General features: G+C 41.7%; 1 protein-coding gene across 6 annotated transcripts in view; it reads right to left on the minus strand.

The window, feature by feature from the left end:
* Positions 1–19,845, minus strand: part of APP (amyloid beta precursor protein) — a 253,985-nt gene extending 234,140 nt beyond the window's left edge. For 2 of the 6 annotated variants that reach the window (XM_046648234.1, XM_046648233.1), the window contains exon 1: positions 19,581–19,831. In XM_046648234.1, the coding sequence (XP_046504190.1) occupies positions 19,581–19,637 (57 nt within the window). In that variant the 5' untranslated portion in view covers positions 19,638–19,831. Of the gene's footprint in view, positions 1–19,580 lie in introns of all 6 variants that reach the window. The other 4 variants (XM_046648237.1, XM_046648236.1, XM_046648232.1 and 1 more) reach the window with 4 other exon arrangements.
* Positions 19,846–25,255: the final 5,410 nt, after the last annotated feature.

Raw genomic sequence — 25,255 nt, forward strand, 5'->3', positions numbered from 1 at the left:
GACTGCCAAGTTTCTAATGCAAGTTCTTTTGGTTGGGACTAAAAAAAAAAACCCAAAAAGCAACAAACCTAAAATAACTATGAGAAAGTATTTCTTCCTGTCTTAAATTTTTAACATACAGAGGCAAAGATGAATTATTATATACTCTAAGAGCTCTTTTAAATGTTTAGAACACAAAATGTCTTCCATAAATTCCTCCTGATTAAAACATACCTTCTTCTCCAAGACTGAGTAAATTCAGCATGGAAGATACTTCCCATTAGTTTTTATACATGATTCATCAATGTGAACTGTCACCGATAAATGGTATACACATAATTGGTGGGAATTTTCCCACCCCACTTCAATTTACTGTTCCTTCGAGCTTGAATACTTAAAGGAGAGGAAAAAATGTTTGTCCTCTACCATCTTAGGCTCAGTAACTAGGGCCTTGCAAATTAAACTGAGAAAAGGTCCACAGGAGAAAAAGCATACAAATGTTATTTGATGTTAATTAGTATTTTTACATGGGGTTGGGAGGAGCTTCAGAGAAAAGAAGTAAAAGCCCCAAAGGAGGAGTTAGGCCTGAGGGCTTATATTGCATTTTAACAAAGAGCAGTAAATTGTGGAGACATGACACGACAAAGGAGAAGAGGTCTGGGCTTCAGCGCGTGACATTTATTCACTATATATATATATACAGTATTGTATTTATTTAAAATAAGTAAAGAATGGGGCCGGCCCAGTGGAGCAGCAGTTAAGTTCGCAAATTGCGCTTCTGGCAGCCCGAAGTTCATCGGTTCGGATCCCGGGAGCAGATATGGCACCGCTTGGCAAAAAAGCCACACTGTGGTAGGCATCCCACGTATAAAGTAGAGGAAGATGGGCACGATGTTAGCTCAGGGCCAGTCTTCCTCAGCAAAAAGAGGAGAATTGGCAGTAGTTAGCTCAGGGCTAATCTTCCTCAAAAAAAATAAATAAATAAGTACAGAATAAATAAATGACATAGTCCTTGCTCTAAAAACCTACAATATGAAATATAATAATATAAAACTGATTAACCGACCATGTAAATAGCAGTTAACAATCAGATTATATGGGTCTGGCTGAAAGGGCTCCATAACCCTACAAAGGGTTCTCAGGAAGCAGCATCTCATCACACATTATTAAATTTGAAGACAAATCTAGTTCTTTTTTGTGGCTAAAGATTCGTACTCTTGAGAACTTCATAGAATAAATGTTTCTGACTTATTTTTTAACAACATAAAATCAGGAAAGACTTAAAAGTAGGGAAATAGGAAGGAGGATCTAACCCAATTAATGCTCCCAATGAATGGCCTTAGTAAACCAAAACCACAATTTCACTGACGTCTACATTCGAGTCCTGGCTACGATTGCCTAAGTCTAACACCTTCTTACAGTCAAACTTCTGCCAACACAAGTGATCACGAAACCATTAAATAAGAGCCTGTTTGAATTACTAGGTCAAGTTTTCCTTCTTTCTTTCTTTGCTTTTTTTTCGGTGAGGAAGATTGGCATTGAGCGAACATCTGTTGCCAATCTTCCTCTTTTTTTCCTCCCCAAAGCCCCAGCACATAGTTGTATATCCTAGTTGCAAGTGATTCTAGCTCTTCTATATAGGATGCCACCACAGCATGGCTTGATGAGTAGTGTGTAGGTCCACACTCAGAATCTGAACCAGCAAACCCCAGCCTACCGAAGCAGATCATGCGAACTTAACCACTCAGCCATGAGGCCAGCCCCCTCCTTATTTCTTTATCTTTGTGAATCTCTATGGTTTTGGTTCATCTCATTTTCTTTAAGTTGTGGGGGACCGGAATTGGCCACCCCAAGATATGCCTCTTTGGCATGAGGATTATTTGGGGCTGGTTACTTTTAAAAAAACTGCAGACAGGAAAGAAACTCTGAAAAGCAGAATTTACTTACCCTTTGTTAAGAACCATTTACATTTGTAAAGGAAATCTCCGTCTGTAAGGGTGTCTTCCTCTCTGTACCAGGAAAAAGGGGGGATGACCTTATCTCTAGAAACTCTTAATCAATGAGGAAGGCAAGGACTTACATCTGCATAATAATCTTACTCTTGTTTACTGTACTTGTCTGGTAGCCTCCCGTAACTGACTCCCCCCACCCCCAACATCCTTTGCCTTTAGCTGAAGATGCTATTTAAGGTGGTGGCTTCAGCCATTTTGGCAAGTTGCTCAGTTTGCCTGAGCCTCTCCCACATATACATGTTATAAAGCTTTGTTTAATTTTCTCCTGTTATCCCATCTCATGTGAATTTAATTCATTCTCCAGCCAGAAGGACCCAGAGCAGGTAGAGGAAATGTCTTCCTCCCCTACAAAGTACTACATTACAGTTGAAGGACCACCATGTTGAATGCTACTTGAGAGCAGCAATGTAGATCACTCAATAAATACTTAAAATATTCATAGGGATTTGGCATATGATCCTTCCTTACATCATTACTTCCAGCCTAACTTCGGGTTGGAAATGCCAAATCAGAAAGCACACATCCACAATTCTATAGCTCCTGTCGCCCTAAACAGATTCAGACATCCACTCAACATTATATTTACAAAGAGCCAATAATGGCATGAGACTTAATGTTAAGGAATAAAATGCAGGATATAAAATGATCTCAAAAATGTTTTAAAAATTGACGTAAAACAGACATTGGTGGGGGGTAGGATTATGCATGTTTTTAAATTTTCTCTAAGTTACCGACAATGTATTTATAATACTTTTCTAATTCAAAAAATCTTACTTAAACATAATAAAAAACTATGACTCCCCCGAACATTTTAAAGTTCTAAACTTCTGTTCCTCTTGGCTATATTTACCATGAAAAATATAGGGAAAACTGCTAAAGATATATGGTGGCTTTTTTAAGTTTAAAGACAATTTTTTTAAGTTTAATAGACAACTGCCAAAGGAAATATGGATGTCCCTGAGCTTTTAATTCATTCCTGCAAGCTGTGAATACTCTAAGTATTGTCCTACACATCAGCATTTGCAAAACACAATGATTTTCATCATACAATATGAAGAAAATACAGTGCATCCTTAACTTAAAGATCAACAGTGTCGTTGTGGCTAATGCCTAACCAAAGATGAGAAGTCCTAAGGTTCAAATAGAAAAATGGTTACGTTTAACACTAAATCTAAACTCACTAAACCTAAGTCACATGAATAAACTTAAACTCTCTTCAAAGCACTCTTACACAACATACAACACCCAGGCTGATAAATATTTTAGCAATGAAATGAAAAACAACTTCCAACTCTGAAAGCTCACCCATCAGGCATTTTCATACTGTAAAACAAATACTTTACAGCAATGATCCCAGGGGCATACCAATCGTCTGCCTTTACCAAACCACCATGCCATGCGGACAGCTTTCCACATTTGCTTACATTTTGAAAATAACAGGCCAGGACTGCACTGGGCTTAAGTTGTCAAAAAATATCATGCTTTAAGTTTAATTGGGTAAGAACTATGGACATACACAAGCAGTCTTCCAAAAGCTGAAAGAAAAAAAAGCTTAATGTCAGTGTTTCCAGGAACAGACCCCATACACACCACAAAATGTGTATAGTAATGCCTTGTCAATCTTTCCTTTCATTGGACAGTTGACATCTCAACCAGTGTTCAGAGTCACATCTCCTGGGTCCTAACGGTCCCCTCAATTCCTACTCCGACAGTGCCCACGCCAAAAAAAGACAAACTGAGCATCTCCTATTACCATCCTGCAGAAAGATTCTAGATATGCCCGGTGATTTTATTTACCCTGCCCCAAAGGAGAGTTTTGTCCAGATCAGGCCTGGCCTTGTCAAGAAGGCCAGATTTTCTTAAGGTTCCTGGCTCCATATTTCACTGATAGCAACCACCTACCATTAGTACATATTGAAGGGGACAGAGCAACATGCAACAGAAAAAGGAAGAACCAGGGTGATGAAGAAAGAGACTAGAACTCAGAGGACAGGACTGGGCTTTGACCCTTCATATGTGAGTGATACTTGCAGCTCAATGTCTCCAGATCCTAGTTTCTTTATTTGTAAAAGGAGGGGGCATAGAAAGATCTTATGGCTACTACCTGTTCCAAAACTGATGATTCTTTTCCTAGACAGTAGTATGTTGAGTTGGCCCTTCTACAGCTGCAGCATCTAATATGGTAGCCACTAGACACACATGGCTATTGAGTACTTGGAAAGGTGGCTGGTCTGAATTAAAATATGCTCTATGAGTAAAATTTTGAAGACATAAAATGAAAAAAAAGAATGTAATATATTTCATTAATTTTTATACTGACCACATGTTGAATACTTGGATTTATTGGGTGAAATAAAACACATTAAAGTCTGTTTCATCGTTTTCTTTTACCCTTTTGTGTGGGTACCAGAAAACTTTAAATTACTTTTAATACTTTATACTCATTATACTCTTACTGGACAGCACTGCGTTAGAGTTAGGTCTGGGCATTAAGTGAAGGCCAGAGGAATTCTGAGATGAAATGACACCAGGAGAGCATCTGAAAGGAACACTACCAATCCCAAGCTCTTCAGCATTAGACTTGGAGCTTATAATTTACATATAATACTTATAAATGGCTGTTTTAAAGTCATGCTTTTGTTCTCTTATTTTGCTCACCAACAATGAATCAATAGCAAATAACACTGGACCCAAAAATAATCAATATCACTTCCTTTACTCCAAGGCTAAATCGTAATTATGAACTGTAGGCTTTAAGCATAATCCTAAATGGATGCATCTTTACACAGGCACTTATAGCCTGTTTTCAGTTTCCTTTGAAGTGAATATATATTTAAAGTAATAATTTATTTTACCTCATAAAGATGATCACAATCTTCTTTTTTTAAAAATTCATGTTTGAATTTAATAAGAACTAAAATGAACTTGCATGGATGGACCACATGTCATCGAGGTCTAACTAGAAATTTTTCCACTAATTTTTGCAGTGTGCATCCATTTAATGTATTTTAAATGATCAGAGAAGCAGAGATTGTTTCTGGAGAGTTCCTTTACTTAGAAATACATCAGATTATGAACAAAACCAAGAAAATACTTGTAAGATTCAAGTAAGCCGAGAAGGAATGCTCAAGTATTCTTCTCAACACATTCTTGGACTGCCAACTTTTCCAACTAGGTGATCTTAAACAAAGGCATACATCTAACTGCCTGCAAGATCAACTACCAATTATTTAAAGTCAGTAAAGCAAGCAATGTCCCCAACTCTCCAATCCAGGGCCAACTAGGGCATACTCATTTCAGGGGGCGCTTAAATTGTGAGGAGTAATTATGTCAAATATTTTCAGATATATGAAAGCACAACAGAATTCAGAATAAAATATAAGTTCTTTGGAGAAATTTAAAAAAATAAAGTTTTGGGGACCAGCTGGTGGTGTAGTGGTTGGGTTTGCACACTCCACTTCGGTGGCCCAGGGTTCATGGGTTCACATCCCAGGCACGAACCTAGCATCACTTGTCGGACCATGCTGTGGCTGCATCCCACATGAAACAGAGGAACAGTGACACAGATGTTAGCTCAGCGACAATGTCCCTCAAGCAAGAAGAGGAAGAGTGGCAACAGATGTTAGCTCAGGGCCAAGCCTCCTCACCAAAAAAAATAATAATAAAGTTTCTCAAATTATATAAACTATATGGCCATTAGAAAATTACACAGAAATTAAAGAACAAGATTTTCTTTATATTTTCAAATTCTATCTAATAGAAGTAAAACAAATTTTCAAATTTACATGATGTAAATTACCACCCACTCTTTTTGTAGAGAAAAAAAGTATAATTTCAAAATAGGGCCAAGGTAATATGAGAGAAACATACATTCAGACACATGTTGGCTACTCTTTCTGATTCTCATTATCAATCAATAACTATTCCATACACAGACAAATCGTCATCTGTTTTTCTGAAGGCAGTATCTAGAAGTCATATTTCCTTGATAGATACTTCAAAATAAAAAAAGAAAAGAAATGCCAAGATTTAAGATGATCAAACTTGAACTATGCTTTTGATTACTCTTAAAGAGAACCACCGGTTCAAAAAGAAATAACGCAGAAAATAAAACCAAGAGTAGTTTTCAAGGAACCTTGATATTTTAGACATTTCCTTAAGATAGAACCATGTATAATATGTCAAACTACTGGGACATATTTAAATAAATCTTCAGGGGCTGATAAAATGCCTACTGTAAAACCCCAAACACTTCCTAATGTTGATGATTATATCAAGCCTGCTCAGGACTCTAGGTTTTTTCCCACATCTCTATTTCATCACATACCTTCTGGTAAATATCTTCATTTGACCACTTCTACAATAATTGAAATGAGTAAGAAAACAGATAAGTAACTAAGATGAACTTTAAAACGGCAGCCCTATTTTTATGGATATAAATATATTAAGGTTTGTTTTCTTCTTTTCCATAGATCTTTCCATTCTATTTTTTTTCCTTCTCCCCAAAGCCCCACAGTACATAGTCGTATATTCTAGTTGTGAGTGCATCTGGTTGTGTCATGTGGGATGCCGCCTCAGCATGGCCTGATGTGCAGTGCCATGTCCATGCCCAGGATCCCAACCGGCGAAACCCCGGCCACCAAAGGGGAGCGTGCAAACTTAACCACTGGGCCACAGGGCCATCTCCCTTCCATTCTATTTTAATAACACAGGTGCAATAAACAGATCTGAATGGCTGTGTAGCAATGGAAAAGAAGTTGAACGTGGTAGGCAAATGTAGCTCAAAAGAGGTTCTCAGTATCATGCTCTTTTCTAAAAACCTCCAAGCTTGTTTTATCTGCTATTCCTTTCAAAGAACAAGTACAACAAAATTGCTTTAGGGAAGTCTTGAGATCAAATGAACATTAGTTTACCAATAGGGAGAGTGAACTGACACTGCCATTATTATCCACAGAGCCACTAGAACTATACCTTTTTCCATCACTCTGATTGGAAGGACTTTCCAGGAACAACAGTCTAAATCATCTTACGTACAATCAGCCAGAGTGAAGGCTCAGCTCTTGGGTGTTCCTGCCATAAAAATAAAAAAGCATTCCCTATCACCTCCTCCATCACTCCCAAAAGATATGCTTCCTATGTGGTTAATGAGCAAATAAGAAGTGGGAAAATCCCAAAAACCTACTCTGACTGCTCATGGAGAATCTTTCCTTTGGTTTGGATCAGAATTTTATTAATTTATTAATCAATCTACCCATTTTCTTCTACATTCCTTCGTATTGTATTTACTCTGCATCCCACAATGCCAGTTGCCACCCAGTATCCTGCCTCTCCCTACTCCTTAAGAGAAACTGCAATGTATTCCTGGTGGGAATACTCCCAGGTAATGGATCATGTGTACCAGCCTCCCTTGCAGCTAGGTGCTACCATCTGGCTAACGAGATTAAGCAGACATTGATAAGGACTTCTGCAAAGGCTCCTAAACCTAACTGAACCACAGTATCAATGGACACCCTCATTTTAGGAACATCTAAGAGCACCCCATTGCTGAGAAGAAGTTCAAACTCATCAAGGCATCCAAAGCTCTTAATCCCCTACCCACATTCCCATGCCTTCCTCTTTTGAACCTTTACACCCTTGCTGTTCTTTCTGTCTGGAAAGCCCTACCATGCCTCAGTTAACCTCCACTCGCCCTTGAAACCAAGTTCCAATTCTGCCTTCTCTATGAAGACTTTATTCGTTCTTCCATTATAGTCTTTGGCACACCGTGCCTAATTATTTCTGCATTTCTTTCTTTCCCCATGAGGCTGCAAAACCCTTCAAGACACAAACTGAGTTACTTCTCTGTTTACGCACAGCCCCACAAAGACACTAGGGCTCCTGTCATGACCAAAACACAGAATACATCCAGTATATGCCCATAAAATGAATGTTTTTAAAAATCCAAGGTAAGCAGGGGCTGGCCCAGTGGTGTAGCTGTTAAGTTTGCACACTCCGTTTCAGCGGCCCAGGGTTCACCGGTTCAGATCCCAGGCACAGACCTATGCACTCCTTATCAGGCCAGGCTGTGGCAGGTGTCCCACACATAAAGTAGAGGAAGATGGGCACGGATATTAGCTCAGGGCCAATCTTCCTTGAGAAAAAAAATTCAAAGTAAGGGGAAGAACAATGCAGTAAGATAATGAATAAGTAATAATAAAAAACGTAACTCCAAGTCAGTGTCAATATCACATAAGTCAATCTCAAGTCTTGAGAAAATTCGGAATAGAGACAAACAGGTGAGCACATAATCCAAATATCCAATTAAACATCCTGCATTAAAACTTTCCCTCATCTGCTAACAGAAGAATCGATCGATGGGCCCAGGTAGCATTTCATGTGTTCCAATTCTGAGATGAATGAGCAAACAAGCAATGAAATCACAAGTCGAAATTTTTTAAAGCATAAATAATTTAACAACAGTAATAAACCCTTAGAATGATGTCTTAACCGAAGTCTTTTTTTTCTCCAGGAAAAAAAACTTACACTGAAATTTTTTTCTTATCTCTTTATTGGCTATTTATGAAATCAATAAATACAACTAACAAGATATACTGCAATGAACTGAATAATTCCCATCTGTGTCCTTTCAACACAACCCAGAAAATTGACAATGATACACATTTAACCTTTGAGTCCAGCTCACAAAAGTAAAGTGAAATAGTCACACGGCAAATACAGACAAGGAAAAGAATTGCCTGGAAACAAGGTGGGTCGGCTTCCTATCTTGTTTATTGAAGGATGTCCTCCCTGCCTGGGAATGTTCATTATCTTTGTCTTGGGTATCTCCAAAGGCCAAAGGCCGTGCTGATAAATTATTCACCCCCCAGTTCCCGGGACTTGCACTGTCTGAATGACATCTCTATCCAGCAGCCTTTGCTTCTACAGTTTCAGCCATCTGGTCACATGGCTTCCCTCAGAGGACTCTCTCCTCTCATATCCCACTGAACAAGTATGCAGCGATTCCAAAAACTGCAATTTTGTCACGAATGTCCTCTTGAAAGTGGATCCCTTCACAAATCCTCAAACTACCAGCAATGCGAAAGTTGCTTTCACGTTTGAACGTCCTCTCAGCTAGCCAAGAACCTCCCCCACACAAAACAACTACAGGATTTTAAAATTCAGTTTACTTTTATTAGACTTACATTTTCTTGAGTCTGTGGTGTAAGAGGATTTAATACTTGACACAAAGCACTAAAAACAAGCCTGAGAAAACACTAGCCAGATACAAAGCTAATCATAATGACCTCAATTAGATTTTCCATGCCTGTCAAGTTAATAGCATAAAGTGGGATTGGCTTCAAGCCCTTGAACTTGAAAAGTACAATTTTTTTTAAGAGAATAGAAATAACAATTCAATTTTTTTCTTAAAGGGCCAATTTTGATTTTGGTTCACATTAAGGTAATAAGTTAATATTAGCTGTAAAATGGCAAAAAAAGTAGTAAACTGAAAAACGACAATGCTGATGAAATGTTCATTTGGATGGCCACTCAATTTAATTCCAATACACATTTTCTTTCTAAGCTCCACTATCTCATTTAAACAAAATCATTTCTAGGCACCCTCAAGTGAAAGGGTCTCAATTAGAGAACTGATGAAAAATTTTAAGAATGAGGTAATTGTTACTGGCCAACTGAATTTCTGAAATAAAGAGTTGCAAATAACTGAACATTTTTAAGTTATTGACAGCACTTATGAAAGCTTTTTACAATAAAATGTTCTAAAAAAGGGTGCAAAATAAATCTTATTTAAAAGGCTTTAATTTTGCTCTCAACGCTTGGAGTGAGGTGTCATTCACAATTTTCTAAACTTAAGAGAAGTTAATTCAACTGTCAAGAGTCAAACACATAACTCTTTATCACCACAATATAAAATTTCTAGAGTACTCACTGAAAATATCTATCAAATATTTAGTAAATACCAGATGGAAGGCATTTTGGTGAGTGATGGAACAAACTACAAGAAACAGTTTGTGATCACAATCAACATTAACTTCTCTCCACCACCATTTTTGGTTTTAATATTTAACCGCTCTAAGCAGATCCCCTGGCCACAGTTCTTCTTTTACATCATAGTGAACATATAGTTCCCTCCTCCAGATATCTAAGTTTACATTTTGGGTAGTGACCAGATCAGAGACCTTTCCTGATAATAACACATAAAGTGTCACACCCACAACACACCTCCACATGGCATTCCCCTATACCTTTACCCAACTTAATTTTTTCTAAGTACCTGACTACTTCCTGTTTCTTCTGTCTACCCTCACTATACTGTAAGCTCCCCTTATGGGCAGGGACCTCAGAAATATTTGTTAAATGAAGGAGTGCATTTTCCCTTTCTGGGTGTGCCCATAAAAATCTAGGTTTCTCTGTGTATGAAAATAAGCTAACTACTTTTCTATAGAAATTTTATTTTAATTTTAAATTGCTAACTGATTTAATATGTAAGTATCTGTGGATAAATTATTCTTAGAATGATTAGTCTGCATATTTGCTAGTTTCTGTGGGAGTTTAAGAACTCATCAGTTCTATTTTCAAAGCAACATACAGCAATGACAAAATTATTTGTTTTATTTATTTAATTTTTATGGGTGGGTTTTATTTTTGAGTCACCCTAAAACTTGTGTGTGCGTGTGTGTGTCTGTGAGAGGAAGATTGGCCCTGAGTTAACATCTGTTGCCAGTCTTCCTCTTTTTGCCTGAGGAAGATTGTAGCTGAGCTAACATCTGTGCTCTATTTCATGTGGGATGCCACCACAGCATGGCTTGATGAGTGGTGCTAGGTCGGTGCCCAGGATCCAAACCTGTGAACCCCAAGCCGCCAAAGTGGAGCTCGCAAACTTAACCACTACGCCACCAGGCCAGCCTCCTATATTTGTTTTAAAAAAAACCATAATAAGCAATTAAGAGGATCAGTATGAGGAATATTTGTTCTTGAATATTACTTTTCATATGACAGGTTTTAATGTTAGTCTCTGAAGAGTTAAGCTAAGATTTCAAAAAAATTGCCTCAGTTTTAAAGGCTCAACCTTCAGAGTAGATAAGGATTCTTTTTTTCTGAAAGATAAAAAAAGTCAATACATAAGGCTAAAAAATAGTGGATATCTATCTTTATCATGTATGCCTATTAATTCCACTACAAAATAACTGAGTAGTGTTATTTACAAAACAGCAATTATGCTTTTGAAAATTCATCCAATAGGAAGAGCACATATAAAAATCCTTTTTTGGACTAACCAAGCCTTAATAGACAGTTCTATTTTCTTTGTTTTTGATTCAAAGTAAGAATTATGTTGCCTTATTATTTTTATTGCAATCAAGCATGTGCAGACATGGAAAAAAAACTAAACAAATGAGTTTGTGGTAACTGGGAATAAGGGGTCAGGTCTAAAGTACACAAATGTATCTCAAGGGTGGGATTGAACCTCTTGTTTTTCTTCCTGTAAAATGCCTCTGTGGGGTCAAAATATATTACAGTCATTACAGCTCTGAAATTTCACAAAGCAATAAGAGTAATCATGCATTTCTTCACTTAATACAAATGATTTTCTTGATCCTGCAGATCTCTATTCTCATAAATATCTAAGGCTGAAAAGTAATTTATCAGTCTCTATCATCAGGGATGCCTGTCATTCTTCACTAAAGATAGTATGTGGGTTTCTGTGGAAGAGAATTGAGAGCATGAGACAAATTATTAGATTCTCTAAGAAAGAATCAGGCAAAGAACAATTTCACAGCGACAAAGTAAGTTACCAAAAAAAGGGTAACTTTTCTTGCTCAATCAAATTTCTCAGCTAAAAGTCATCTGAACTTGGGGGGAAAAAGAAAAATTGAGAGACCATCTGGAAATTAGGAGATACAAACACTACTTGGGGGTCTCTCACTAAGAAGACCTTAAGAATTCTAGAATTTGCTCATCTACAAAACAGACTTGTTCTTTTCCCTGTCTGTAAGGTTAATCTTGCTTATTCCTTGTCACTGCTCATTGACCCTACATACGTGGTTGTGGTACCATCTCATTCATTCCTCACTGCTATCTATTCTGAGCAGAATGTTTATTCCAAACATGGCTACAATAATCACATCCTCCTTCTTGAACCCACTTTTTGTGATTGAGTAAGACAATGATCAATCCATGAAGTGGTGTAACAAAAATCCACATAGATTTCTTGGGACTTTGCCTATTGATTCTTCAATGTGTTAATCACACTTTAACCACAGTATCACTAATTTCACGTACTCTCCAATAATCTTAGCCTAATTTTGAAATTGAGATCAAAAATATTTTATTTTGTAAAGAGCAAAATATGCTGATTAAAAAAATGTATGCTTTTAATTAAGCAGTAGATCACTATAAAGTTTACCATACTCTGGCTGGTAATATAATTCATTTTATTTTGAAAATTGATTTCTTACAGAAATGCTGCGTTCTCAAGTAGTCTGCTTTTTGGTTTCCTCCTCTGGTGCAGATCATTTCAAGTTTCCATTCTGCCTAGGACCATAATTCCACAGGACCGAAATTCTTTTGCTGGAATTTGAAATCTTCCATTTCTGTCTAGATTGGCAAAACTTGCTTATTCATTTTCTAGAAAAGGTTTTGCTGAAAACTAAACCAAGCTTGTTCACAGCTCCGTACACATAGCTGATCATCAACTAATAGCTAAGTTAATAATCGAGCCAGCGTACACACTTGCACAGTATTAGACAAGTGTGGCAAGCTGCCAGTGTGCACACATTTAAAACAGGTCTTTCCTACTTATGTAAAAACTACTTATACTTTTTACACATTTCTATACTGTCTAAATTTTTCAATGAGCATGAATTATTTTAATGTTTTCCCAAAAGCCAATTGAAATATAAAATACATCTAAATATTTAATAAATGAAATGTATTATTCTAAAAATGTTATCTGCAATGTCCTTTTTTAATTTAGATCAAATTCATTCATTCTTATAGAGAACAAACTGCTTGTTTCCTGCAATAGTCTTAGCTGGTCAGTGAGCACATTAGTCAGTAAATGAAATATCATAGAGATTTTTTTTTTAACTTTCAACTATGTGCGAGACCTAAATGTATCATTTTACATTATCATCCTCATATACAGTAGTAGTAACACTAATACATGGGGGTCTAGCGATCAAGATTTGGTGCTTTCAATGCCAAGACCCAGGTTCATTCCTGGTCACGGAACCACACCACCTGTCTGTCTGTCAGTTGTCACACGGTGGTGGTTGCGTGTCGCTGTGATGCTGAAAGCTATGCCACCGGCATTTCAAATACTAGCAGGGTCACCCATGGTGAACAGGCTTCAGTGGAGCTTCCAGACTCAGACAGACTAGGAAGAAGGACCTGGCCACACACTTGCGAAAAAATAGGCCATGAAAACCCTATGAACAGCAATGGAGCATCATCTGATATAGCGCCGGAAGGTGAGAGGATAGCACAAAAAGACTGAGCAGAGTTCTGCTCTCCTGTCCACAGGACCACCAGGAGTCGCAATTGACTGGACAGCACCAACAACAAAATTAACACATAATGCTAATAAGGTGTCATTATGTTATATACATATATATTAATTCATATAGTGTTTCCAACATTTTACGTATATACTAACTCACTTGATCCTCAACAACCATAACATTATTATCCCCATTTTACAAAGGAAAAAACTGAGGCGTGGAGCTAGCCACTGTCAACAGCTCAAAACAGACAGAGCCAGGATTTAAGGCCAGGCCATCTTGCCCCCATGCAGGCTCTTGATCAGTATGGTCCTGCCTTCCCTGAGCATGTGAGAAACTCAATGACTGGGTGTTGCGGGCCTAACCTCACGCTGATGTGGAAATCAACAATATAAATACAGGAACAATTCCACTACTTTCCATAGAGCTGGGCTTTTTTGTTGTTGTTAAAGATTTTATTTTTTTCCTTCCCAAAGCCCCCCGGTACATAGTTGTATATTCTTTGTTGTGGGTCCTTCTAGTTGTGGCATGTGGGACGCTGCCTCAGCGTGGTTTGATGAGCAGCGCCATGTCCACGCCCAGGATTCGAACCAACAAAACACAGGGCTGCCTGCCTGCAGCGGAGTGCGCGAACTTAACCACTCGGCCACGGGGCCAGCCCCAATAGAGCTGGGCTTTTACAAACCTCTCATCTTCCCCATTTCAATCACTACCTTCTTTCACAAAACACTATAATCCTAGCAAAGTTCAAGCTAAATCCGTATTACATGTTTCTTCAAAATGTAGCCACACAAACTAAATCTAAATAAAATGGGCTCTGAGTTCCCTATTGCAGCTAAGACTTCACACATGTGATCCTGAGTCGTCTGTATCCATCCCACTTTGTTTTTTTTTGTTTTGGTTTTGAGGAAGATTAGCCCTGAGCTAACATCTGCTGCCAATCCTCCTCCTTTTGCTGAGGAAGACTGGCCCTGAGCTAACACTCGTGCCCATCTTCCTCCACTTTATATGTGGGATGCCTGCCACAGCATGGCTTGCCAAGCAGTGCCATGTCCACACCCGGGATCCGAAACAGCGAACCCCAGGCCACCGAAGCAGAACGTGCGCACTTAACCGCTGTAGCACCGGGCCGGCCCCTCCATCCCACTTTGAACAGGCAGCTAACTAACCTATCAAGCACCACTTTTTCATAGAAACATTAACTGATGAACATGTCCAGACTTTTTTTTTTAATGAATTACTTTATTCCTAAAGCAGTCCTTCTCATCCAGTTTTTGGTGGATTTCCACTTCTACAAAGGTACCTGTAAAGCATATCTACTAATCAGGATTAATCTGCAGGGGAAAATTCACCAGATTTTTTTTCCAAAGAAAAACACCAGCAGCTTGACTGAAATGGCTATTTCTTAAGCTATCCACATTAAACTGAAGAAACAGTTACATAACATTCTCCCCTTCACTACGGTTTTCATTTGCAAATTCAGCTTTGAGGGTTCAGGTACTATTTGCTTTTCTTTTCATGCACAACAAAAAAATTAAGAAATAAGATATTTTCTTGTTTAAACTTTCTTTTCTTCCCAGGGGTGTCCTCATTCCTTCACCTTAGCTTCCTCCAGCCCCTCATGAGGGTGTATCTGTATATTGGCTGGGTGACACAGGGTGACAGAGTTTCCAAAGACTTGAAGAAGATGGTATTGAGCATCAATCCCCACTCAGTACATCTGTATCTGGGATCCCCCTAGGAAAGGATGCCACTTCACAGTCAAGTAGAATACAGAGAGGTAGAAAGCTACCAGCAAAAAACCAAAACACAAAGGAAACATCTTCCCCACCTTCCTCGTTGTAGCTCAGCAAATCACATTTTTTTGTCGCATACTCACTCCCTCAGTCAAGGTCCTACTGAAGAAATCATATCAGAACTCTCAGATCCTTCTTTCAGGCCCTTACCTTCAGCCTCTCAACTCCTTATTCCGAATTCCCTCCTCCTCTCCAGAGTGTACCGTGCACCTGTCCTTTTCGTCGCATCCGTCACAGTTCATGAATTTGCATTTATAATGATTTGTTTATTTTATTTTTTAGAACTTTTTTTGGTGAGGAAGACTGGCCCTGAACCAACATCTGTTGCCAGTCTTCCACTTTTAGCTGAGGAAGACTGGCCCTGAGCTAACATCTGTGCCCATCTTCCACTATTTTGTATGTGGGATGCTGCCACAGCAGTGCTTGAGGAGTGGTGCATAGGTCTGCACCCAGGATCCGAACCTGCAAACCCCGGGCCGCAGAAGCAGACCATGTGAACTTAACCAATACGCCACCAGGCCAGCCCCTAATGATCTGTTTATTATTTGTCTTCCTCACTAGACTGGAATCTTCACGAAGGAAAAGACTGTTTTGTTCACCACAATATCTTCAGAGCTGCGAACAGAGGTTGGCCCCAAAAGGGAATCAATAAAAGTGTCCCAAATGAAGACACGGAAAGATTAAGAAAATTAAACGCCACAAATGCACCACCCACACCCTCAGGTGTGCGTGTGTCTGTCTGTCTAGAAGGGAAAAGCTGGGGAGAGGCATGCAAACAAATACTGTAAATGCAAAGACTTAACCTCCCCTTCCCAGACCTGGGATCCAAATCTGGATGAAACGAACTCCCCGGAAATTCTCCAGCAGTATCTCATCCCATTGTTCCTTTATTCTTTAAATATAGATGTTTACACTGTAAGGCTTTTATTCATTATACCAGTTAATCTGTACTTTCCTCTTGGTACTTAACACTTTCTATTTTCTTTCAAAAGCATGCGCCTGTCTTATTTACTCTGCAAACTTCCTGGGAGCAGAGGAGTAGGGGTGGGAGGCAATGAGGTGGATACAGCCAAACTAAACCTTACATGCTGGAGCTTTACATTTAAAGTACATTTATAAGGTTTACCTTTGCATTTGTAACTGATATAACGAGGCAGAGATTAAAGAAGAAATATACTAATGATAGATGCCTTGTAAGTCTCTTAAGGTAATACAAGTCCCTACCTAGATCGAATTTGCAGAAACAGAATGCACATTTCCACTGAATTTTATTACACTTCTTCAGTGAAAGGCACATAATAGCTATGCTTATTTCTAGAATGCCTGACAACCTTCATCGTCATACAAATATCTGTATACAAGTCACGAGGATGCCATAAACGGTGAAACACGGATGCTCTAGCAGCATGGAGAAAAGCCTTATCCATAGAGACAACCTTCCCGTTTTCCTTCAAACCCACGTTCAATGGACCACATTCTTTCTTTTTCATTTTTTTCAGTCATTCCGCATTTAACCTTGTCATCTATTTAAGTTGCACATTCCTTTCATTTCCCCAGTCAGCACCAGGGATCCTAATTCTATCTGGAGTACTTTCCTGCAGTACTAACAGCCTCCCAACGCCGTCAGGCGCCTCTGCTGGTTAGGGTGACAAGACTGAAGCTTCTGTGCCCTGCCAGTTATCATGGCTTCCCACTAATTAGCAAGAAACAGTGAGTCCTTACAGATCCCTAGCAAGTCTGAGCTTCACTACTCTGTGCGCCAGTGTCTACCATTAGGGCAGTACTAGTCAGTACAAGTAGGTACAGATAATCTGTGAATGAGCACCACCATCAAAGCAGATAATCGTGATTAGGTTAAGCCCTCCTCCATGGAGGAAAATAAAACTTAAGAGGAAGTGAGTTTAAATACATAAATGTCAGGGTCTTTTAAACTCATAGTCTATCAATACACCAGGCAAAATCACCAATTCAGGTAACCTCACTTCCCCCAAGCCGAGGCCCCGTCATCACTGCCCTTATTCATTTCTTTTTGAGAGCCACCTGCAGCAGACCTATTTTCTAAGCCCTACAAAAGGCAGTCAACTCACAATTACATCTTTTCAGTGGACACAGATAGAGCTGGATAAACCCCCCTCAAACCTCATTAGAGTGAATTTGCCTATCCTTCCACCAACACCTTGCAAAACGGACCAATGCAAATCTCACCTCCATCCTTTGAAGGAGGTGCCAACAACCAGTGAAAATGTCCAAAAGGATGACAGAAAGAGCAAAGAAATGCAACCAAACAGGCCAAAAAATAAATCTGAATCATATTTGCCTATATGCTGCCTCTTTTCATACAGAAAAAAATATTGCTCAAAAAAGTTAAATATTTACGTTTTGATGAACACTTCAAATAAAGGTTATGATTTGCTTTTAATAACTTCATTTGTGTTTTTCAATGTGGGGTAAGATAATCAGAAAAACTGAAATAATGGTGGGATTAAATGTAAGTCATCAGAAAAATTAGAGTTCCCTTAATTAAATGCATTTTTTAAAAATATGGAAAACTGAATTCTTTAACTCTTAAAACAATCTGTTTTAACTAGCCCTAAGGTGATTCCTAAGCCACACTTGTAGGTAAAAACCAGAAGGGAAAAAAGTTCAATGACCTTGTAAATTAGGAACTAAAAAACTGTAATGTTGTGATAACCTCAGCGGAATTACAGGAAAACAGTTGTCCGGAAATCATTTTGGAAAATTACCATGAGGTAGGGGGAAAATGAGAGGAAAAAAAAGGGAAGGGGAGGTTGCAAATAGTAAGATGCAGAATGGGAACCCAAAAGATGCGAAATACAACCTCCTCTGGCCCAACCGTCACGCAAACAACTTCTAAGCATCTTTAGATAAAAAAGAAAAATAGTCATTTTGCACAGGCGTTGGCTGAATGTTCGAGAGTTGGATGAATGGGGAAGACTTGTTATATACACCTAGCGGTGGGTGGATTTCACCAGGCTGCAGCCTCCACACAGCTTTTCTTTGCTGCACTGCAGAGGCGCCATCTTCTCCGTCTTAATCTTCACTCAATTCAATCCTTTTATCTGCACCCTAAAAAGAAAACCCTGAAGACCCTCCTCAGCAGCCCGCGCCCCCAGGGAGGGCTAAACCAGAGTGCCCAGCTCCGCCAGGAAGAGGCCGCGCCTTAATCAGACAAACACCTCCTTTGATGCACAGGAGGGGAAAGCTCGTGCCTCCCCACCACCCGCCACTGCCCTTTCCAATGCACGCCCTACTCTTCGCGTATTTCTCCCCAAGGACTTTACATCCCAGCATAGAATTAACAAGCCTCGGAGGTGATGGGGGTGGGACGCTGAGGGGCCCCGAGGCTCCGCTCTGGCCCCCTCCGGGAGAGACGCGCAGCGCCGGGAAGGGAGTCGGGCGGGAACCTCGGTGGCGCAGACTAACGCGGCTCAGCCACCGCGCCCCGGGCTGGCGAGGGCGGGGTGTCGCGGCTTTTGTTCCCGGGGACCTTCTCCCTCCCCGGGATTAGCTAAAGGTGCGAGTGAACGGCAGGGGCGTCCAGGCTTGGGGAAGGAGCGCGGTGGCTGCGGGTCTCCAACCCCTCCCATCTCTCGCAACTTACACAAAAGGGAGACGCAGAAATGTACAAAGTTTGCCTGCGAAAGGTAGTGCGCGACCCTGCTTGGGGTCGCCCTCCGGAGGCCGCCGCGAGCAGCGGCCAAGAGAAAGGAGGAGGAGGTCGGGCGGGGAAGGGGCGCTGGGAATGCGAAGTGAAGGTGAAACGGGGCAGAAAAGGCAAAGGGAAGCGGGGGAGGGGGGACGCCCAGCTTCCCGAACTGTCCCGACTCCTTCTCCCCAGGGCCTGAGAGAAAGGGAAGGACAGCGATTAAGAGCTGGGGACAGGATCCAGGGACGCTGCATTTTCAGTTTTCCCCACGTGCTCCTTCCCCCTTCCCCCCATTTGGATGTCTCTCGCCTCCCTCGGCCCCCGACCCCCGCAGGAGGAACTGAGTCAGGGTCTAAGCTCAGGATCGCCTCCTCCTCTTCTCGCCCCCGACTGGCGCGGACCAGGGAACCGGACGCCTCGCCCGCTCCCTCTCCGCGGGCCGGAGCGCGCGTCCCCGGGGCAGGGCTGGGCCGGAGGCGGGGATGCGCAGGGCGCCTGCAAGCGGGGGCGTAGGGCGCTGAGGGGAGAGGGGTCGCCTTGACTGCCCCCGGCTTCTCGGGATTAAAGACTTGGGAGGAACGGGTCCCCAGCGTGCCCCCCGTCCCCAATTCTGAGGCGCGGCACCCACCTCCAGCGCCCGAGCCGTCCAGGCGGCCAGCAGGACCAGTGCCAAACCGGGCAGCATCGCGACCCTGCGCGGGGCGCCGAGTGTGCTGCTGTGCGAGGGGGATCCGCCGCGCCCTTGCTCTGTCCGTGCCGCCACCGCCGTCGCCGCCGCCGCCTCTGGTGGCCCCCACGCTCGCGCTGCTCCGGGTGCTCTCTGCCACCGCTGCCGAGGAAACTGACGGAGCAGGAGCGCGGCGGCGGGGCTCGGAGCCCGACCAGTCAGCTGATCCGGCCCACCCCGCTAGGCACCCGAGAGAGACCCCTAGCGGCGCCGCCGGGGAGCTGCGCGCGCTCGGCCCGGCAGGGGCCCGCGCCCCGGTGCCCGCAGGTGCAGCGCCCCCGGCTCCTGCAGTCCCCCGAGCCACCCCGGCCGCCGGCCACCTGGGCTCCGCGAGCAGCAGGAGGGAGAGGCTGGGGCCAGGAGCGGGACGGTGCAGGCTCAGGGAAAGGTGAGTCGTAGGACGTCCGGGCTCCAGAAAAGTCGAGAGCGCTCTCCGCTCGTTCCCGTGAGCTTGACTCATCCGACCCCGCAGGCCTCTCAGGGATGTCGTATAAAAGGCTGCTGCTGGGATGCGTTTTTATCCGCATTTCGTTTTTTGTCTGGGTTTGGAGCGGTGGGGGAGGCGTTTCTGGTAGAGAATGGGAACACGACAAGCTTAAAGGAAATAGGATTTCTTTGCTTGTTGAGAGAGAAAAAGCCTCATTTTTTCCAGTCAAAAGCAGCCACCAGCAGCCAGCAATTTCTATCTTTAGAATGAACCGAAGGAAAAAGGCACCGGACCTAGCGAAGAAGCTGGCGACCCATTTACTTCTCCTTGAAAGAAGGATTTTTTATTTTTTGTTTATTTATTGTGGGGTGGGTTTTTTTTTTTAGAAAGGAGTCAATGGGGTTTTTATCTGGCAGGGATGTAACATCCATCTGAGCTGAGGGTGAAGTGAAAGTTAAGAGGCAAAGGATCTGGAGAGAGGGTTCTTATTTGGCCCCCAGAACTAAGAACTCCTGACCTCAAACTCTGTCCTTGTTCTTCGTTGTGTCTGTCCTAAATTACAGAAATGAACCTGCTGCGAAGCCACCTTCTCCTAGATTAAACATAAATCCTCCAGTGCCCAGGTAGTGTCCACTTAGTCTAGAATGGTCTAGAGCTGCCCAGATGTATCCCCTGCTCTTGACCTGAAGGAGCACCAGGCACAGAGCCTCAGTCGACAGTGGGGCTGGTGGGAGGGAGTGAAGCCAGGGACTCTGGTGGTGGGACCATGGCCCAGCCAGGGGGATGTGCACTACCTTCCTGAGAAGTCCGCCTTTATCTGCCAGCTCCCCTAAATGTTCTCCTCTATCTTTTCTCCTTCTAGGCATCCAATCCTGGTCCTTGGATTACTTTTTCCTCTGAATGTCCTTGGAAAGTCCTCAACAAATAAGAACAAATATTTGTTCTCATGCGGTATTTCTGTACATGCTATCCGTCATTTACTTCCTACAAAAGCCAGTGCGGCCCTTAGTATTATTATTCCCATTTATAAGTCAGGAAACGGAAGCTGAGGAACTTCTTCGAAATCTGACGACAAGTAAGTGACATGAAGTTGGGACTGTAGGAAAATCCTAAGTGGCAGCAAAACCAGTTGCTTCCCAAATCCATTTACCCACCACCATAATTCCCTGTGCATCCCAGGTTTGTGTGAGCAATTGAAGGCATCTGAATGCAGGGAGGATGACTCGAAGATGGGGAGAGAGCAGGAACAGGTACAAATTTTGCGGGCCCCATACAAAATGCAAAAGTGGGGCCCTTTGTTTCAAAATTAAGAATTTTAAGTTGGCAACAGCAGAATGTTAAACCAACCGTGGGGCCCTTCTGAGCACAGGGCCCTGTGTGACTTCACAGTTGCATGCCCATGAAACCAGTCCTAGGAAGGAGGAAGGTGTTTTTAAGAGTAAAGAACTTTTATTGAGCGCAAAATTAAAAAATACAGAGGTGAGGTTATAATCTGTAAAATAAAAGTTCTTCAATTTAGCAGGTTCCCTTTCTACTCTTGAAATCCACCACACTCATACATTCCCTGGACAAGATGTTCCCTGGGGGAAGATGATTAGCTGCTGTGTCAGATTGATGGACACTCTTTACATTTCCCCCTGTTCTATCACCACTCAGGGATCCTGATGGCTTGTACTTCTCAGCCGCTATCTCTGTTCTGCATTTAATACCATTGCCTGCCCTGAGGTATCTTCTGGATCTCCAAGCAGGAAATACAGTTACATCCCTTGTTAGAATCCTGCAACGCTGGGGAACGGACCAACCACCCACCAGCTGGAATTTCCGGGCATTCCCAGCCTTGGCTTAAATACCTCAGCTTGTGAGATGTTCACTAGACCTTAAACCGTGCATTCCGTCTTTGAGCTGTTCTGGTTACCAGAAAGTTCCTAGCCCATTTAAACCCACATCACTTTCCTTTAACCTCCTACTCACGTGTCCTTGTTGTACCCCTATGACCACGCAGATCAGGTCTTTTCCACACCACACATCTTCATGTATTTGTCAGCACTTTTCATGCTGCTTCTGCCTCCAGCCCTTGCTTCTCAAGGAAACAGCACTTCCTTCAACAGTTGTGCAAATGGCACGGTTTCTGGTTCCTTCCACACCCTGGCCATTCTCCTCCAAACGTGTTCTAGTTTGTCTGTATCTGTTTACAGTATCCTAAGAGTGCTCTGACCACTGCAGTGTGGAGTAATCTATTGCCCACCTCAAATGCCTAACGTTGCATTTGACCTTGTGGACTCAGATTGGTGACACTCGCTACCAGTTCTCCCAAATCTATTTTATGCCTAGCGCTGTGAGCCACATCTCTGTTATCTTGGGTTTAGGTGTTATCGGTGCCTGGCAAATGTCACCAAAAGTAGTGTTAATCTCAGCCACGAGCTGGGCCCTGTATGAGTCTGCTAGGGCTGCCATGACAAAGTATCACAGACTGAGTGGCTTAAATGACAGAAATTTATTTTCTCCCAATTCTAGAAGCTAGACATCCAAGATCAAGGCATCAGCAGGGTTGATTTCTTCTGAGGCTTCTCCCCTTTCCTTGCAGATGGCTGTCTTCTCCTTGTGTCTTCACATGGTCATTGTCCTTCAGTGTGTGTCTGTGTCCTAACCTCCTTTTATAAGGACACCAGTCATATTGGAATAGGGTCCACCCTAATGACTTCATTTTAACTTACTACCTCTTTAGAGACCTTGTCTACAAATATAGTCTGAGGTCTCAAACATTAGGATTTCACTGTGAATTTCAACATATGGATCTGGGAGAGGAACCCAGTTCAGCCCATAACAGGGGCCTCATTTGGAGCAGCTCGGACTTATTCTCTGCTAATCTCTGACCTTTATGACCAATGGACCAATGGTTCTTCTGCCCTTCTCAGTCTGACGATCATTCAGCTCAACAGAAAGAAATGGAAGAGTTCTTTCTCTCTGTCATGCATCACCACTGCATGACACTCCCCAACAGCTAGCTTATCCCTCTCAAGATCATCCAGCACTGAAAATAAATAACATGGCCCGTTACATTTTTCCTTAGAAAATTTTATCAAAACTTGAACTTGTGTTGACATTTAAAATCTGAGTTAGTTTGCTAGAGCTGCCATAAGAAAATATCACAGACTGGGTGGCTTCAACAACACAAATTTATTTTCTCACAGTTCCAGAAAGTAGAAGTCTAAGATCAAGGTGCTGGCAGGGTTGGTTCCTCTGAGGCCTCTCTCCTTGGCTTGCAGATGGCAGCCCTCCTACTGTGTCCTCACTTGGTCTTTCCTCCGCGAGCCTGCAGCCTTGGCGTCTCTTTCTTTATCCTAATCTCCTGTTCTTATAAGGACACTGGTGAGATTGGATTAGGGTCCACCCTGGTGACTTCATTTTAACTTAATTGCCTCTGTGAAAGTCCTATCCCCAAATACAGCCACGTTCTGAGGTACTGGGAGTGAGGCTTCAACAGAAGAATTTTGGAGGAACACTGTTCAGTCCGATACAGAACCCCTAAAATTATTTTTACATTTTAAGCTTCCCTCATATCCATCCTTCAGAGTGGATTCTCTCCACCTTTTATTCATATCCTTTTGAAACCAGAATACCTCTAGGTACCCAGAGTGGTTTCTTTAGCTGCCTCCTGGTTGGATATTTGCATTACTTGGTGATTCCACACTTCCAATAGTGTTGAGAATTATGGTACCTTCTATAGAGGTGCTACCTTGCTGAGTATTAGCTGTAATGGCAGACACAGCACCATATTGGAGAGTTTCACCTGCTTCTTAACTTGTCCTTCCTTCGAGAACATCATGCCGATTCCTCGTTTTAGACCAGAAGTAGATCCTGAGTTGCATTCTCTTTCTTCTCATTCTACCTTCTCTAAGACAGAAGGGAATTATTATTTTCTTTATCTCATCTGCAGCTTTCAATAGATATAAAAGTCTAAACTGTAAATAGCATTCAGGCTTTTTATAATAAAATCCATTCTCCAATGACGGGCACAGTTTTTCACATAAGACTTTTTTTCTTTCTTTGTAATGAATAGACACAAAGAAACATTGAAATTAATAATTAGCACTTAACATACCTACATTTAACCACACGTATCTAATAGACCTGCATGTAGACAGAAGACGTGACATTTTACTTGTCTGTTTTCTTAAGTTACTGCTTCATGCATGGGTCTTTATTCCAGTAGTGCATCTACGAAGTGTTAATTTATTTTCAAACAATACATACTTTAAAAATTAGTCCTTCTCTGCAGTCATTACACATAACTACTTCAAAGACAGCCTTCAGATTCAAGTAAATAATAGTTTTACAAATGGGCTAAATGTATTTCAGTAGCAACTTTATGGGACAGCAAAATTAAATGTTTAACCAGGGAGCACTGTTGGCAGCTGGCTTACATAACTTGTTTGAAGAATGATGGCAATTCCAAGGTTGCCGCAAGGACTAATTTAAAAGAATATTTCTACATTTTATGGGATAAAAAGGAAGAACAAGAAAGGAGAAAGAAATAGGCCATACATGCCAACCTCAGAGTTAGGAAGTGTGAAAATCAATCCAGCAGCAGGAAGATTTAATGGAGGCATATGGGCATTTTACAGGTTTGCTTCTTTAGAAAAGTTTAGTAATAAGGCAGCAGTATGCAATGGTAGAAAAGAACTCAGGCTTTGAGAAAGCTTCACTACTACGTATCAGTGTGGAAATAGTTATGGAACCTACCAGAGCCTTGATACCAAACCTCTTAATATCAAATTTGTGTGCCCATGCACAATAAACTCAATAAGCCAATCACTGAGACATTGGTGCTTGGAGATGGAGAAAGATTTATTCAAATTGGCCAAAACAAGAAGGGGGAGGATAGGTTCTCTCAAATCTGCCTTAACAAAAGAAGAAAGCAAGGGGTTTCATAGAGCTAAGGGTCTTGGCAGGGGGAGTTTTGGAGAAACAGAGGGGAAATCTGTGTTTCTTTCCCTCCACATAAGCCCTTCTGTAATCAGAGTTGTGGACGTCAAGAACAGCGGGTGGCTGGTTATCTGGGGATAGTATCTTCCTTAAAGGCATTCTTTTTCTTCTGCAAAGCAAGCTCATAAATCCTTGAGTCACCTCTCAGGTTAAACAAGGAAAG

The sequence above is a fragment of the Equus quagga genome, chromosome 21 (assembly GCF_021613505.1).
Source record: "Equus quagga isolate Etosha38 chromosome 21, UCLA_HA_Equagga_1.0, whole genome shotgun sequence".
Classification (NCBI taxonomy): Eukaryota; Metazoa; Chordata; class Mammalia; order Perissodactyla; family Equidae; genus Equus; species Equus quagga.